At 37.6% G+C, this 18,573-nt stretch overlaps 1 protein-coding gene across 1 annotated transcript in view; it reads right to left on the reverse strand.

Annotated features, from left to right (window-relative positions):
- DCC (DCC netrin 1 receptor) overlaps positions 1-18,573 on the reverse strand; it is a 1,139,534-nt gene that overhangs the window by 110,560 nt on the left and 1,010,401 nt on the right. The window contains exon 20 of the mRNA XM_066352289.1: positions 4,373-4,567. Within this exon, the coding sequence (XP_066208386.1) occupies positions 4,373-4,567 (195 nt within the window). The remainder of the gene's footprint in view (positions 1-4,372; positions 4,568-18,573) is intronic.

An 18,573-nucleotide genomic window follows, 5' to 3' on the forward strand; every position in this document is an offset into this window, starting at 1 on the left:
GTAACCACACAATCTAGGAAAGGTAAACATTTAGTAGTCAGAAAGATACACTTGAGAAACTACCATAATCAGCATCACATGTTTAGGAAAAAACTATTCAGAATAATATTTTTAAAAATCTCATCTCATTTTCATTTTTTATCTCTCCCTTTGTCTTTAATTATATACATGCATTATCTGTAGTTTAAGCAATTTTTTAGCAAGTGACAAATAAATGTACAAATATTGATCGACTTACGACCTATGCAAACTTATGACCATTTGACTTTACGACCACAATTGCTAGCCACGACTGCTCTGCATCTGGCAGTGTAAGCGTTGCCCAACTGGGTGTAGGACAGCGCGGACCAGCTTCCGGCAGCAGTACCAGCTCTGCGTGCACCATTTCAACTGTTATCTCAGACTCGGTACAGCAATTTGTGTTTTGTGTCTTGGATATTTTTCATCAAACCCCTCCCAAGATGTCTACCAAGAGGAAATTGTCTTTCCAAATATTAAACCAGCTGTACTGGTAATGCAGTGTTTTACTTAAACCTGATGAATGTAAAAATAAGAAAATGGTGTAGAGATGATACAAATGGCATAAAATGAACAAAGAAAATTATGATATATAACAATAATGAAAGAAAATTATGATAAAATATGACTTAAAGATTTTTATAACATCATTTCACAGTACTGTACATATAGCCTACTCAACTTACGATCAAATCATGTTACGACCAGTCTGTCGGAACCAATCGTGGTCATAAGTTGAGCACTAGCTGTTTGTTATTGTGGACAATCTGACAACTATTTTATCTTATGGATTTGTTTTTGTGTTAGCAAATCTGGACTAAATACAACTTGAGAAACTTCAAATGACTCAAGAAAGGTTATCTACTAAATAATATTTCCCAACAAGTACCAAATATATTCTAATAGTTACTTTTTGCTATTAAAGGCAAATAATGGCTTAAAAGTACATATTGAAATTTGTACCTAGGTTTCTTAATGGCTCCTGTCATTTGTCAAGAAAATTATGTATTTTGTCACAAAATACTTTGAAGATTAAAGCTTTTTGTGCTATTTTATTCTGGTACAGAGCTTTCCATTCTATATTTTGGATGGGAGAAATGCACATTTCAGAATGATGAGTAAGGATGCCCAGAGAACACACCATGAGTCTACATGTAGGAGATGGCTCCAGCCTTCCACAGAAATCCTCACTGGTCTACTCCATCCTTCTTCCCTATTCACTGACAGGCCAACATGAAGAAACTTACTTTACTGAAAAAAACAACCCATGTGATAGACAGAGATAGATGTGACTCATTTATCTCCCAAGGGTTCGACAGTGTGCGGGTATTGTAATGAGGAAGGTTTATGGAAGGGAGGTAGGTATTTGCAGAGTCCTATGGGGTCAGAGAATCAAGTTCAAGAGTCTTTTAATTAACATTTCAAGAAAAGAGACAGATACATCACATATACAATGTACATAAGAGTATAATAACTTAATCCCATTTTTAATTATAAATGTCTTTTTTTAATTAACTGGTGATTATTGATTGAGTTTCCTATACCTCTCTGGAAAGTGCCTAAAACCAAAAATGACAAAACTCTAGTCTCTAGCGGAAAATGTGTTTATCTTTGCAAAGACAGAATATGAAAGAATTTGAAGCTGTGGACACCTGCCTTGGGGGGCGTGGTTGTATAAAGCACTTGCCTGTTACTCAGTAGTCTACTATGAATTTCCCAGCTTCAAGATAACAGGTAAACCTTCACTTCTGTCGAATAAAGACACACTCTGGTGCACAGAGGCTTTATGTTTTGAAGCAGCTTTGGAAAATGAAAATCTTAAATCAGGGAGCAATAGTGTGATTCTATGTATTTAGCGTAGGTTTGGTTTATTGTGGCTTCATATCTCTCATGATGAGTAATTGATTTACCTTGCAACATTTGCCATTGTAGGTGACATGTTAAGATACATGCACGTACAATATCAACTATTGATCAAGACAGGCAATATAAATATTTCTAAGTAATTTATGGTGCACTCAAAACATCTATTATTTAGTTCGCTATATATGAACAAGATTTGTTTAAAAAATTTAATTAGCTATTAATGTAGCATGACACAGTTCGGGTAACAATATTAAATATCCCAATTAGGATATCAGAACTGATTCTTTTGGACTGCTATGACTTATAACAAATTCCCGAATTTGTTTTTAATTCTGAAGATCATTTAATAGATGAGTTAGGGTAGTTAGGGTAAACAGTACCAAATGAGATAGAGTTCATTAAACAATCCACAGGATGATGATCAGTGTGGGCCTGTAATTCCTGTGATAACTCATCATTCCGCTGCTTACTACATTTGGATGCCTTAAGTCATTTTTAAGCCCTCCCTGAGCTCAGTTGGCACACATTGAGAGCATGAAATTAATTTGGCACTTGTCTGTAGATAAAGACGAAGCATTTGTGAAACATTATCTAGTTACATTTCATGCTCCCACAAAATGGATAACCAGTTTCCTTTCGATTGCTCATTTGGAGTGAAACCTGATTTAGACATGAAGTCCTAAAAACCTGGATAGACAAAGATTAGCTCCTTCCCTCCTGCCTCCCTCCCAGCTTCTACTCTGTCGTTAAGAACTGTCATGCAGGATCCGGCTGAATGCTTGTTTGTGTGATCCTGGCAAAACCTCACATTAGCTGTCACCAAATCCGGCTTTTGAATAGTTCACTCACAGAATTCAAAAGTCCACTATTGATTAGGTTACCTTTCCTAGGAGAATTGGGAAATAGATTGTAAAGTTTTAGAACAAACTCTTCCTTTTAGTATGTCACATGACTGGGTGAAATGTCAGACATGTGTTTCTAATTTTTCAGTTGTTAGCCATCATGTAGTATCAAGTTTCTCAGCCAGATATAGAAGCATAATGTGGTCACAGATTTAAGAACCATGTATCCCTCCTTAGAACAGGACCATCATGCCTTAACTATCTATCTTTAAATACCAACTATGCAACATTTGAATTATTTTCCATTGCTGAGTAACAGAGGCTCCTGAAACCATTTGTCCTCCAGAAGAGTAATAGCCATCTTTTTTAAAAAAAATGTATATGACGGTTATTTTGATGTAGTTACTTTTCCTGGGTTTTAGTATTTTTCTGTATAAACATTTAACTATCCTTAAATTGAATGCTGATTTTTATTCTTGTGAGCATATGGGTTTTCTTCCAATCATTCTGCAATTTTTTTTTCATTGTCGCTGACCTTGATCCTTAAAATAAACACATGCATTTTGTTTGATGTTTTCTGTCTTGTCATATCAAAATATCCTTTAATACAGAAGGACAATAGTTCCCAAAAGAAATATTTGAAGTTGGCAAGAGTACGCCATTCACATAATTCAGTGCTTTTTAAAATTTCCCTTTATATAAAATGGCTACAGAGTTTCATTATATTTTGAATGGGACCAATTTATATATATAAAATCAATATAAAATTCCAAAAGGATTATAAATGAGAAAAAGTTGTTAAACTGTCTGCCTCCTAGGAAAGGCAGAAAATGTAGTGATACAATAGATCACTTTTTGACATGCTAGTTTTCAGACTTGAAAGATACATTTTAATTCATTATTAATTTTTTCTTATTTTTCCTAGATTGATTAAGAAATAATTGACATGTATCATGGTCTAAGTTTAATGTGTATGGTATGAGGGTCTGATTTACATATATAGTGAAATGATTATAACAATAGGTTTAGTTCATGTAATCATCTCAAATACAATAAAAATTAAAAAAAATAATTCTCCTTGTGATGAGAACTCTTAGGGTATATTCACTTAGCAACTTTCCTCTACATTATACAGCAATGTAAACTGTAGTCATTGTGCTTAACATTACATCCTTCGTACTTATTTTTCTTATCACTGGAAGTTTGTACCTTTTGACTTCCTTCCTGCAATTCACCCTCTCCCCAACCCCTGGCTCTCATAACAAAAAATCTGTCCTATACCATCCATGCTGGATGTATCACATAGTAGCTCTACTTTTAATTTTTTAAGTAACTTCCATACTGTTTTTCATAGTGGCTCCACTAAATTTCCTTTCCCATCAACAATGTATAGGGTTCCCATTCCCTTTCCTCCACCTCCATCCCAGCATTTTGTTATCTCTTGTCTTTTTGATGATATGGCCATTCTAACAGGTGTGAGGTAATAGCTCATTGTGATTTTAATTTGCATTTTAATTTTTTTTAAATGTCCACTGTAGTCACGCTGCCAACAGAGATGGTATAGGGCAGTTTCTAACATAGACTCCAAAACTGTCTCATAACAATCCCATCAGAAAAGAAAGAAAATAGTAGAAAAAAGGGCCAACCTTTCAGGGTCCTGAAGAGGATGGGATCAGAGAGGGGCCCTACACCTTTCACATTCCGTGCTTGAATTCGAAAGTAATACATAGTGTCGAGGTTGAGATCCATAATTTGATGAGTGAGCCGATCACCACTAATTGTTTCCATAATCCAGTCATCAATGGGTATGTTCTTGTCCAAGGTATAAAACAAGATGTAAGCTGCAGAAATAGATGAATGCAAACTTTGTTAGTGTGCTGACAGCCTGCTATACTTCTGCTTCCAAAGACCCGTGTTTCCAAGTGTAATTTGCAATGATTATTGTATATATCCATCATCTATAAACTACACTATTTGGTTTGGCAAGTAATGATTTTTTTATCTTGCAAGGATTAAACAAATAATTGCTTCTGTGTACAGAACATGAAAAATGGAGTAAAGCATTAGAAATAAAAATATTTGTCAAATGTAAAAATGTGAGGTTTCTGCTGCCTAAAAATTCTGATTAATGGTTTATCTTAATATATATGATAAAAATGCAAAACAGATAACAAGTCTGTATAATTTTTACTGTACTTTAATAACAAAAATAAGTAATGTTTATTTTGGCTCATGCTTAAAAAATAAAAATACACTGAAAAGTAAAATGGCATGCATGTTTAAAGTACTATAAGATAACCTCAAGATGTTTTCTTTGAACATATGTACCCTGATTTATTAATGTCACCCCATTAAAATTAATAAAAATTTATTAAAAAAATAAAGAATCATATATGATTATTGTGAGAACTCTGGGAGGTCATCAGGGGCACTGTTGCCCCCTTTTACAGACGATGAAGTTGAGGGTGACCCACACTAGGTGGTAAAAAGCCAGGAAAATATCCTCTACTGTTATGCTACAAATCCAACACTATCTCCTCCAATCCATTCCACTTAGAGAAAAAAAGACAAGGTATTTCTGGATAAGTGTAGTTATCTAGTTAATACCTCCAATGTTAATAATATATCATTTGATATTATCATTTACCCTGTGTGTTAGGGGATGTTACTTTGTTACTTGAATACTAGTAGGGTACTCACTGGTGATAGTCTAATATGCGCCCAAATAAATCCAGGTACCCCTGCAAAATATTCCTATTCTAACATTATATTTAGCCAATATGTACACTTGCTTTTATTATAAAAATTAATTCATAATTTTGTGTTATACTGTCAGATGAAACTGTAAAAGAGTTCAGCAGAGGTGTCTTTGCATGAATATATGCCAGCCTTTGTTTCTGTCAAAATTCTGCACTGATATCTACAACAGATGGTCCACGAATGTCCCTAGTTCTATTCTTATACATTGACTACCTTTTTGTAAATCATACTTTTAAAAACAGAGCTCTATCTTTGATTCACCATTTCCTTCCTTTTGAGCTTTGATTGTCTTATTTGGACTGGGGACCCTCACACATAGATCTTTCAATGGTTATGTCACAAGGTTCTCTGGCTCAGATTCACTTCCCTCCCAAAATAACCATGCACACTCCCTACATAAAAGCACAAACACTTCCTCCAGAAAGACTGTCATGAGGTCTCCCTCTGATACTTATTCCCACTACCTCTTATTCTTCACTCTCCCCCTCCAAATCCTATTCATTCACCAATGTCTAGTTTAGGCTACATCTAACATATAAAACCTTCTCCTATAGTGAGAATTTCTTTCTATAGGCTTTGCAATACACTCAATAAAGTATAAGAACATTTGTATAATTTTTGATCATTTTCACTTAATGCCATAGTGACTTATAGAATTATGCTTGGGTTTGGAGGATGCATTCTAGACAATGAACTGGATCTCACTTCCTTGTGATTCTGTAGAAGCTGCAAATTCCAAGATCCAAAAGTCCATTTCTAGTAAATTCAGGTCAGTGAGAAAACCTGCATCTCTTTTGCTTTAACTTTCATCTTTTCCCAAGACTGCCTAATTATAAGAATCACTTGGTAACTGGGTACAAGTTACAAAACATAAATTCCAAGAAAGGGCATTAATTTTCTTTCCCAAGTGCAAGGAGGGGAGATAGAGAGACAGAATCCTGCATGCACCCTGACTGGGATCCACCCAGCAACCCCTGCCTAGGGCCAAGCTTTGCCCATCTGGAGCCATGCTTGCAACCAAGCTATTTTTAGCACCTGAGGCAGAGGTTTCATGGAGCTATTCTCAGTGCCTGAGGCCAAGGCATTTGAACCAATTGAACCATAGCTGTGGGACAGGAAGAGAGGAGGGAAAGAGAAGAGGGAAAGAGAGAAGGGGAAGAGAGAAGGGGAAGAGAAAAAGGGGAAGAGAGAAGAGGAAGAGTGTGGGGAGAGGTGGAGGAGAAGCAAATGGTTGCTTCTCCTGCGTGCCCTGACTGGGAATTGAACCAGGACATCCACACACTGGACCTACACTCTACCACTGAGCCAATCAGCCAGGGTTGACATTTGGATTTAATACATATGGCAAATAGAGTCTTTGATAGCCCCCTAATTACCCCCATCTCCTAGTAGTCACACTTTTATATAATCCTTTCTGTCTGAGTGTAGACAGGACCCACCTACATCTTGCTTTTAACCAACAGAACAGAGCAAATGTGGTGAACTATCACTTCCATGATTGTGTTATATGTAAGATTATAACTTCTGTCTTGCTAGCAGACTCTATAGACACTCTACTTTGTTGGCTTTGATGAAACAAGCTGCCAGATGGAGAGGACCATATGACAAGGAACTGAAGATAGGCTCTGATCCACAGCCAGTAAGAAGCTGTACCTTGCCAACAAGCATATAAACCTGGAAGCAAATATTTCCCCAGTCAAGCCTCAGATGAGACATCTGTCTAAACTAAAACCTTGATTGCTGCCTTGTAAGAGACCCAGAAGCAAAGGACTCAGCTAAGCTGTTCTTGGATTCCTGACCAACAGAGATGGTGAGATAATAAATGTGTTTGAAGCTTCTAAGTTTGTGGTGATATTATAACACAGCAATAGATAATACAATAGGTTAAATGTAACCCCAGTAATCTGCACACAGATGATCTCTGTGTTTAAGCAAAGCCATGAATCACTGCTTTAATTAATGTGTGGAATCTGTATATATTTTTGGTATTTGTTGAGATATTTATGCTGAAGATATGAATATCTTAAGGTGCAGAGAGTTCAGAGGAAGATAAAAGACCAAGATAAAGAATTCTGCAAAACTTATAAAGGTTGTTATATTTTCCTCTCTGGTTAATATTAAAATTGGAAGACCATAATTAAAAAAGGATTGTGAAGTACCATTGAATAAAATATTTGTTTCTGACTCATGGGTGTCTATTTATTTATAACTCAGTACCCATGATCAACATGAGTAAAATCTTCTGATATTTTATTTATTTATTTATTATTTATTTAATTCAGTGAGGGAAGGGAGGCAGAGACAGACTCTCTCATATGCCCTGACCAGCATCCACCTGGCAAGCCCACTAGGAAATGATGCTCTGCCCATTTGGGGCATTGCTCTATTGCTCAGCAACCGAGCTCTTCCTAGTGCCTGAGGCAGAAGGCATGGAGCCATCCTCGGCACCTAGAGCCAACTTGTTCCAATTGAGCCATGGCTGTAGGAGGGAAAGAGAGAGAGAAGAGAGAGAGAGAGAGAGAGAGAGAAGCGAGAGAGGGAGAGGGAGAGGGAGAGGCTGGGGAAGGAGATGGGTGCTTCTCCTGTGTGACCTGACCAGGAATTGAACCAGGAACATCCACATGCTGGGCCAACACTCTACCACTGAGCCAACTGGCCAGGGCCAAATCTCCTAATATTCTTTGAGCCAAAGCCATTTCCATTCTTGCCTCCAAAGAATTATATCTATTGAATAGAAGACCCTGGTATTCATAATAGTTGTTTTATAGCTTTTATTATGTGCGTGTCCTGCTTTTTCAAGAGAATAAAAATCTTCCTTTAATTCAGGAGCCATATATTATATTACATTTTATTCTTCACAATAAACTAACAAAATTTTCTTCACATAACAGGTTTATTTTTTTTTGTATTTTCCGAAGTTGGAAACAGGAGGCAGTCAGACAGACTCCCGCACGCGCCCAACCAGGATCCACCCAGCATGCCCACCAGGGGGCAATGCTCTGCCCATCTTGGGGCATCGCTCTACCGCAATCAGAGCCATTCTAGCACCTGAGGCAGAGGCCACAGAGCCATCCTCAGCGCCCGGGCCAACTTTGCTCCAATGGAGCCTTGGCTGCGGGAGGGGAAGAGAGAGACAGAGAGGAAGAAGAGGGGGAGGGGTGGAGAAGCAAATGGGCGCCTCTCCTGTGTGCCCTGGCCGGGAATCGAACCTGGGACTCCTGCACGCCAGGCCAACGCTCTACCACTGAGCCAAGCGGCCAGGGCCAATAGGTATTTAAACTCACTTATTGGCCATGGTTGGTTCAGCAGTAGAGCGATGGCCTGGTGTGTAGAAATCACAGCTTCAATTCCCAGTCAGGGCACACAGGAGAAGCGACCATCTGCTTCTCCACTCCTCTCCCTCCCCCTTTTCCTTCCTGCAGCCAAGGCTGGTTTGAGTAAGCTGGCTCTGTGTACTGAGGATGGCTCCATGGCCTCGCCTCAGGTGCTAAAATAGCTTGGTTGCTGAGCAATGGAGCAACACCCCAGATCAGCATAGTATCGCAACATAAAGGGCTTGCCAGGTGGATCCTGGTTGGGGCACATACAGGAATCTGTCTCTCTGCTTCCATGCCTCCTACTTAATTAATAAAAAAAAACCAACTCACTTATTGAATAAAATCACCTAGACAGGAAGAATATACATCTTACATTTATGATATTTAATAAAATTGTTAGTTTTTAAAATAAATTTTTATTTATTGATTTTAGAGAGTAGGAAGGGAGGAGGGAGAGAGGAAGAGAGAGAGAAAGGAAGGCTGGAAGGCAGAGAAATACAGAGAGAAAAAGAGAAAGAGAGAGAGAGAGAGAACAGAGAAACATTGATCTGTTCCTGTTTGTGCCCTGATGAGGGATGGAACCAGCGACCTCTGTGCTTTGGAATGACACTCTAACCAACCAAGTTATTCGGCCAGGGCTGAAATTGTTAAAGTTTCCATAGGCTGTTTTAAGTTCATGGTGAACCTAAAAGTTTGGAGAATTGTGTTCACATCCCAGTCAGCTATACTTTTTTCCTAGTTTTCTTCAGTTATCAAACGAGAAAAGAGTATTTGCCTTCAGTATGCTTTTTTTCTATCTAAAAAAAGTATTTAATTAAGCATTTAGAATGACAATTCTAGAACCAAGAAAGGTTGAAGACGTGAACATCAGGTTTTAACTATTTCAAATTAAAAATTTGAGTAAGTTCCTGATACTGATGGGAAAACCTGTTTATCTATTTATTTATTTGGTAAGTTAGAGAGCAGATATGGGGAATAGGAACACATTACATCATTCAAGACTAAAAACTGGCCTGATTAAAAGCTAGCAGTGGATAAAATATCAGACTGAGTCACAGAGGACCCAGGTTTGAAACCCCGAGGTTGCTGGTTTGAGTGTGGGCTCACCGAGTGCGGGGTTGTTGGCTTGAACGTAGGATCACAGAAATGACCCCATGGTCACTGGCTTGAGCCCAAAGGTTGCTAGCTTAAAGCCCAAGGTTGCTGGCTTGAGCCCAAAGTCACTGGCTTGAGCAAGGGGTCACTCGCTCTGCTGTAGCCCGCAATCAAGGCACATATGAGAAAGCAATCAATGAACAACTAAGGTGCCACAACAAAGAATTGATGCTTCTCATCTACCTCCCTTCCTGTCTGTCTGCCCTATCTGTCCCTCTCTCTCTTTCTGTCTCTGTCACACACACACAACAAAAGACTAAAAAATGGCATTTGAAAAAAGCATGCAACATTATTTACCTATGTGAGCTTGGTGTATTTGTGGGAAATTAAATCCATTATTAAAGTTATACCTTACAGATTTCCGCATAACCATACAGGTTGGAACAAATTCATTGGTTTCTTACTACCTTTCTGTATCTCTATAGTCATTTCTCTGTCTTCATCATTTTCTCTTACTCTTTTTACATCATTTTTGTCTCTTATCACAACAGCTGGCTATACAATAAAGTATTATATCCTGTCATATGTGTTAAGACCTGGGATTGCTAACGCACCTGAGCACTCCCACAGTTGGAATAACATTTGTCTGAACACATATAAAATGGAACATCACACATCTTTTATTTTGACTCCACTTATACAGATGCTCATAATTCTAGGCAAAAATTGTCAAAGTATTTAATATTTCCCCACTCCTCTCCTCTGTCCTCTTCCATACTTCTTGTCACTCATTACTGATTCTGTCCCAAGACTCAGGTAGACAAACTGCAAAGACCAAGATGAATCTACCAATAAGGAGCTAAGCCCAGTAAGATCTTTTCAGCTTAAAAAAAATTGATTCTTATAATTATATATATAAATAGATACACAGGGAAGGAAGGGCCCATTTTTTTCTTCTTTTTTGGTCAAAATAACAGGCAATGGATTAAAAAATACCTGACCTCAAGTCACAGCTCTCACATTGACTAGCTTTGTAACTTTGAACCATTGGCTTAGTCTGTCTCGATTTTACCATCTGAAAATAAGTTGCTATGTGATAATGCATTTTAAGAGCTTAATAAGCATGGGTATTTCTATTAAATTACCCACTATATAGTAACTACTTATTAAATGCTACAGCTATTCTTTCTTTATTAATATTAATACATTTTAAGAAAGGTGTCATATTAGGAAGAACTGAAATGTTGGTTTCAAGTGAAACAATAGATTTTATAGTGATTCAAGGATTATTCTGCTCAATAAATATTAACTAATTACCTACTATGTGTTAAGAATATTGATACTAGAAAAGAAAGCATTGGACAGAATCTGAAATCTGTTCTCATAAAATTTTCAGCCTTGTACTATAAGCATTTGATTTTCTTTCATGATTACATAGAAAAAGAAGATGAAGTTAAGATGATTAAATTTCCAATTTAGGCAACCAGGAGAATGGTAGAGGCTTGTGGAATGATGGAGGTAAGAATATGCAGACAAATATAATTTCAGTGTGAGTGCCCAGCTGGGTCCACGTTCCTGTATGGTCTTAAAACCTATTACTGAATAGGACGGTGAATTATTTAACTAGTTATGTTGGTAAGAGGAAAAATAAAAGAGAGGGGGAAGAAGGGGAGAGAGGGAATTGGGTAATAGAAGGAGATACCTATAAGACAGGTAAGTGGAAATGTACAATGTGAGGTAGGACATATATGTATATTTAGAAATCCTCGGATGGAGTTACAGGTTTAAGACATAAATTTGTATTCACTGAAGCCCTGGCTATCAACTTCTTCCAGGGAAAGTAGCAAAGAAAATCAAAAGATCAGCGTTCTTAGGGGCAACATTTAAGGAACAGTTGGAAGAAATGTCTGCTAACAAGATTGAACTATTGCCTAACAGTAGGAAGAAAAATGATTAGGTGATTTTACAAAAGTAAAAAGAGAGAATAGAATTTAAAGAAATAGAAATTGGAGTAGAGTACCAAATGACAGAAAAAGCAACTACTGTATAACCTTCACCATTAGATAGCAATAACTAGAAAACAATCTCTAAAGACATAACCCTTCAATCTCTCTATGTCAATCTTCTATATTAAATAATGTTGGATGCTGCATGTATTTAGAGGAGCAATTTTCAACCATGTATGTTGTAAGAATTTTTAAAACATGTACTACCTGACTAGTCAGGGACACTGACCTCTTTTCCCTTACATTGTCAAAAAAAAAAAAAAAAAAAAAAAGACAATTAACACAACAATAGCCATCAGGTGTGAATGTATCAAAATTACACTTTTTTTTGTCAGATTGGCAAAAAATTTTTTAGTAATTAGTGTATGTGTGCCATGAGATGAAAAATGTTGAAAATGGCTGATTTGGATCTATGTTTCAAAACTCTATATATTTCTTTTTTTTTTTTTTTTTTGTATTTTTCTGAAGCTGGAAACGGGGAGAGACAGTCAGACAGACTTCCGCATGTGCCCGACCGACCGGGATCCACCTGGCACGCCCACCAGGGGCGATGCTCTGCCCACCAGGGGGCGATGCTCTGCCCCTCCGGGGCGTCGCTCTGCCATGACCAGAGCCACTCTAGCACCTGGGGCAGAGGCCAAGGAGCCATCCCCAGCGCCCGGGCCATCTTTGCTCCAATGGAGCCTTGGCTGCGGGAGGGGAAGAGAGAGACAGAGAGGAAGGGGGGGGGTGGAGAAGCAAATGGGCGCTTCTCCTATGTGTCCTGGCCGGGAATCGAACCCAGGTCCCCCGCACGCCAGGCCGATGCTCTACCACTGAGCCAACCGGCCAGGGCCATAACTATGTTCAATCTCTCTTCAAAGAAATCATAAATCGATTGAATATCACTGATTTGGACTAGTAGAATACTAATAAGTTGAAGTACAACATAGTGTAATAGTTAAAAATATGAACCTGAGGTGTTTTTTTTGTTGTTTGTTTTTGTGACAGAGACAGAGAGAGAGAGAGGGACAGACAGACAGGAAGGGAGAGAGATGAGAAGCATCAATTCTTCGTTGTGGCTCCTTAGTGTCCTTAGTGTTTCCTGAATTGCTTTCTCATATGTGCCTTGACTGGGGGGCTACAGCACAGCCAATGACCCCCTTGCTGAAGCCAGTGACTTTGGGCTTCAAGCCAGTGACCTTTGGGCTCAAGCCAGCGACGATGGGGTCATGTCTATGATCCCATGCTCAAGCCAGTGACCCCACACTCAAGCTGGTGATCTCGGGGTTTTGAACCAGAATCCTCTGCATCCCAGTCCAATGCTCTGAGCTACCACCTGGTCAGGATGGGGCCACTTTGTAAACATGCCCTTTTCACTGAACACCTCCTAGCTCTGCCACTTGGTAATTATTTGACTTTAGGACAGTCATTTTCTCCAGAGAAGGTTCTCGTTTCTTCATTTCAAAATGAAATAATTCAAATATATAAACACTTACCATGGTAAAGTGCTTAGCAGAATGCCAAGCATAAAATAAATGCTTGATTCATTCTAAATCCCTCTCTTCTGAAAATGTCAGTCCAGATTATTTTTTTCTCTATTCATTCATTCATTCATTCATTCATTCAATTTTAATTTATTGTGTTTACATAGATTCGAGTGTCCCACCCAGTACACCACCCCACGCCCATGTTCCCCTCAACATCCCCCTTGCCCCCCTCCCCTCAATGCCTTCCCTCCTTCCCTCCAGGATTTGCTTTTTTGCTCTCTATAATGCTGTGTTACATATATATAATTTCACCAATCACTTTCCCTTCTGTGATCCCATCCTTTCATCCCCTTTCCCTCTGTCTGCTTTCCCTCTGGTCTCTTTGTTCCTGCCTCTGTCTCTATTCCACTCCTCAGTTCACACTGTTCATTGGATTACTCAGATGAGTGAAGACATATGATATTTTTCTTTCTCTGACTAGCTTATTTCACTTAGCATAATATATAGAGTCCAGGTCCATCCATGTTGTTGCAAAAGGTAAGATTTCCTTCCTTTTCATGGCCGCATAGTATTCCATTGTGTATATGTACCACTGCTTTTTAATCCACTCGTCCACTGATGGACACTTGGGCTGTTTCCAGATCATGGCTATTGTAAACAATGCTGCAATAAACATGGGGGTGCATTTCTTCTTTTGAAACAATGATTTGGTATTCTTAGGATATATTCCTAAAAGTGGGATGACTGGGTCAAAGGCAGTTTCATTTTCAATTTTTTGAGGAATCTCCATACTGTTCTCCACAGTGGCTGCACCAGTCTGCATTCCCACCAGCAGTGCAGGAGGGTTCCCTTTTCTCCACATCTGCCAGCACTTATTATGTGTTTTGTTAATGAGTGCCATTCTGACAGGTGTGAGGTGATATCTCATTGTGGTTTTAATTTACATTTCTCTAATGATTAGTGATGTTGAACATTTTGTCATCTGCCTATTGGCCATTGGTATGTCCTCTTTGGAGAAGTGTCTATTCATTTCTTCTCATTTTTTTATTGGATTGTTTATCTTCCTGATGTTGAGTTGTACAAGTTCTTTATAAATTTTGGTTATTAACCCCTTATCAGATGTATTGTTGAATATGTTCTCCCATTGTATGGTTTGTCTTTTTATTCTGTTCTTATTGTCTTTAGCTGTGCAAAAGCTTTTTAGTTTGATATACTCCCATAAGTTCATCCTGTCCTTTATGTTACTTGCCCATGGAGATAAATCGGCAAATATATTGCTGTGAGAGATGTCGGAGAGCTTACTGCCTATGTTTTCTTCTAAGATGCTTATGGTTTTACAACTTACATTTAAGTCTTTTATCCATTTTGAGTTTATTTTTGTGAATAGTGTAAGTTGGTGGTCTAGTTTAATTTTTTTGTATGCAGCTGTTCAATTTTTCCAACGCCATTTGTTAAAGAGACTGTCTTTACTCCATTGTATGCTCTTACCTCCTTTGTCAAATATCAATTGTACATAAAGGTGTGGGTTTATTTCTGGGTTCTCTGTTCTGTTCCATTGATCTATATGCCTGTTCTTATGCCAGTACCAAACTGTTTTGAGTACAATGGCCTTGTAGTATAACTTGATATCAGGAAGTGTGATACCACACACTTTACTTTTCTTTTTCAAGATTGCTGAGGCTATTTGTGTTCTTTTTTGGTTCCATATAAATTTTTAGAATATTTGTTCTATATCTATGAAGTATGTCATTGGCATTTTAATGGGAATAGCATTGAATTTATAAATTGCTTTGGGTAATATAGACATTTTAATGATGTTTAGTCTTCCTATCCATGAGCACGGTATATGCTCCCACTTATTTGTATCCTCCTTGATTTCTTTTATCAATGTTTTATAATTTTTCGAGTACAAGTCTTTAACATCCTTGGTTATATTTATTCCTAGGTACTTTATTTTTTTTGTTGCAATAGTGAAGGGGACTGTTTTCTTAATTTATTTTTCAGACAGTTCATTGGTATATAAAAATGCCTCTGATTTCTTAGTATTAATTTTATATCCTACAACCTTGCTGAATTCATTTATCAGACCCAGTAGTTTTTTAAATTTTTTTATTAATCTTTTTTTTTCTTTTACAGAGACAGAGAGAGAGAGTCATAGAGAGGGATAGATAGGGACAGACAGACAGAAATGGAGAGAGATGTAAAGCATCAATCATTAGTTTTTCATTGCGACACCTTAGTTGTTCATTGACTGCTTTATCATATGTGCCTTGACCGTGGGGCTACAGCAGATGGAGTAACCTCTTGCTCGAGCCAATGACCTTGGGTCCAAGCTGGTGAGCTTTGCTCAAACCAGATGAGCCCGCAATCAAGCTGGCAACCTCGGGGTCTCGAACCTGGGTCCTCCGCATCCCAGTCTGATGCTCTATCCACTGTGCTACTGCCTGATCAGGCAGGTCCAGTAGTTTTTTAACTGAAACTTTAGGGTTTTCTATGTACAGTATCATATCATCAGCAAATAATGATAGTTTTACTTCTTTCTTTCCAATTTGGATGCCTTTTATTTCTTCTTCTAGTCTGATTGCTGTGGCTAGGACTTCCAGAACTATGTTGAATAAGAGTGGTGAAAGGGGGCACCCTTGCCTTGTTCCTGATATTAAGGGGATTGCTTTTAATTTTTGTCCATTGATTATGATGTTGGCTGTGAGTTTGTCATAGATGGCCTTTATCATGTTGAGGTATGTTCCCTGTATTCCCACTTTGCTGAGAGTTTTGATCATAAATGGGTGCTGGATTTTACCAAATGCTTTTTCTGCATCTATTGATATTATCCTGTGATTTTTCTCCTTCCCTTTGTTTATATGATGAATCACATTGATTGATTTGTGAATATTGTACCAGCCTTGCCTCCCCAGAATAAATCCCACTTGATCATGATGTATGATTTCTTTCATGTATTGCTGGATCTGGTTTGCTAATATTTTGTTGAGAATTTTTATTATCTAAATTCATCAGAGATATTGGCCTATAGTTTCCTTTCTTTGTATTGTCTTTGCCTGGTTTTGGAATAAAGATTATGCTTGCCTCATAAAAAGAACTTGGAAGTCTACCCTCCTCTTAAATTTTTTGAAATAGCTTGAGAAGAATAGGAGTTAGTTCTTCTTTGAATATTTCCTAGAATTTGCCTGTGAAGCCATCTGGCCCAGGGCTTTTGTTTGTTGGGAGGTCTTTTTTGTTTTGTGGGTTTGTTTGTTTTTTGTGGCAGAGACAAAGAGAGGGATAGATAGGGACAGACAGACAGGAAGGGAAAGAGATGAGAAACATCAATTCTTTGTTGTGGCTCCTTAGTTGTTCATTGATTGATTTCTCATATGTGCCTTGACCCTGGGGCTACAGCAGACAGAGTGACCCCTCGCTCGAGCCAGCGACCTTGGGTTCAAGCTGGTTATCCTTGCTCAAACCAGATGAGTCTGCGCTCAAGCTGATGACCTTGGGGTCTCGAACCTGGGTCCTCCACATCCCAGTCCGACACTCTATCCACTGTGCCACCACCTGGTCAGGCTGCTGGGAGTTTTTTGATAACTGTTTCGATCTCATTTGTTGTAATCAGTCTGTTTAGGTTTGCTGATTCTTCCAGATTGATTTTTGAAAGATTATCTGTTTCAAGGAATTCATCCATTTCACATAGGCTGTCTAAATTTTTGGCATACAGTTCTTCATAATATTTTCTTACAATTCTTTGTATTTCTGCTGTGTCAGTTGTTACTTCTCCACTCTCATTTTAAATTTTATTTATTTGAGTCCTCTTTTTTTCTTGGTGAGTCTGGTTAAAGGTTCATTAATCTTGTTTACCTTTTCAAAGAACCAGCTCTTGGTTTCATTGATCTTCTGTATTGTTCTTCGAGCCTCTATGTCATTTATTTCCCCTCTGATCTTTATTATTTCCTTCCTTCTACTTCCTCTGGGCTTTACTTGCTCTTCTTTTCCTAGTGCTTTTAGATGAAGGGTTAAGTTGTTTATTTGAGCTTTTTCTTGCTTCTTAAGGTATGCTTGTAATGTTATGAACTTCCCTCTCAGGACTGCTTTTGCTGTGTCCCATAAATTTTGGGTTGTTTTATGTTTATTTTTATTTGTTTCAAGGAAATTTTTTATTTCTTCCTTGATCTAATTGTTAACCCATTCATTATTTAATAATATGCTATTTAGTTTTCAAGTGTTTAAATGTTTTTCAGTTTTTCTATTGTAGTTTATTTCTAGTTTCATGACATTGTGACCAGAGAAGATGCTTGATAGGATTTCAATCTTCTTAAATTTATTGAGATGCATTTTGTGTCCTAACATGTGGTCTATCCTAGAGAAGTACCAGGAGCATTTGAAAAAAATATATATCTGCTACTTTAGAATGAAAGTTTCTGAAGCTATTAAATCCAGTTGATCTAGTGTGTCCTTTAAGGCTGCCATTTATTTGTTAATTTTCTTCCTTGAAGATCTACTAGTGATGTTAGTAAAGTATTGAAATCCCCTACTATTATAGTATTGCTGTTGATCTCGCCCTTCATATCCATCAAATTCTGCTTTATATATTTAGGTGCTCCTATATTAGGTGCATAGATATTTATAATGATTATATCTTCCTGTTGGAATTCTCTCTTTATCATTATGTAATGACCTTCTTTATCCCTTACTATAGCCTTTGTTTTAAAGTCTATTTTGTCAGATATAAGTATTGCTACCCCAGCTTTTATTTTTTATTTCCATTTGCATAAAATATTTTTTCCACCCCTTTACTTTCAGTCTATATGTATCTTTTGTTTTAAGGTGGGTCTCTTGTAGACAGCATATGTATGGGTGCTATTTTCTTATCCATGCAGCTATATCATGTCTTTTGATTGGAGCATTTAATCCATTTACATTTAACGTTATTATTGATATTTAGTTGTTTATTGCCATTTTATTCTTTAAGTCTACATTCTTCTTTTACTAGATATTTTTTCCCTTTGTTCTGTTTACAACAGACCTCTTAACATTTCCTGAAGGATTGGTTTGGTTGTAATGAATTCCTTGAGTTTTTTTTTTTCTTTTTCTTTTTTTGTCTGGGAAGCTTTTTATTTCTCCTTCAATTTTAAATGATAGCCTTGCTGTATAAAGAAGTCTTGGTTGTAGGCTTTTGTTTTGCATTACTTTGAATATTTCTTGTCAT

This window comes from Saccopteryx leptura, chromosome 11, assembly GCF_036850995.1.
Source record: "Saccopteryx leptura isolate mSacLep1 chromosome 11, mSacLep1_pri_phased_curated, whole genome shotgun sequence".
Lineage (NCBI taxonomy): Eukaryota > Metazoa > Chordata > Mammalia > Chiroptera > Emballonuridae > Saccopteryx > Saccopteryx leptura.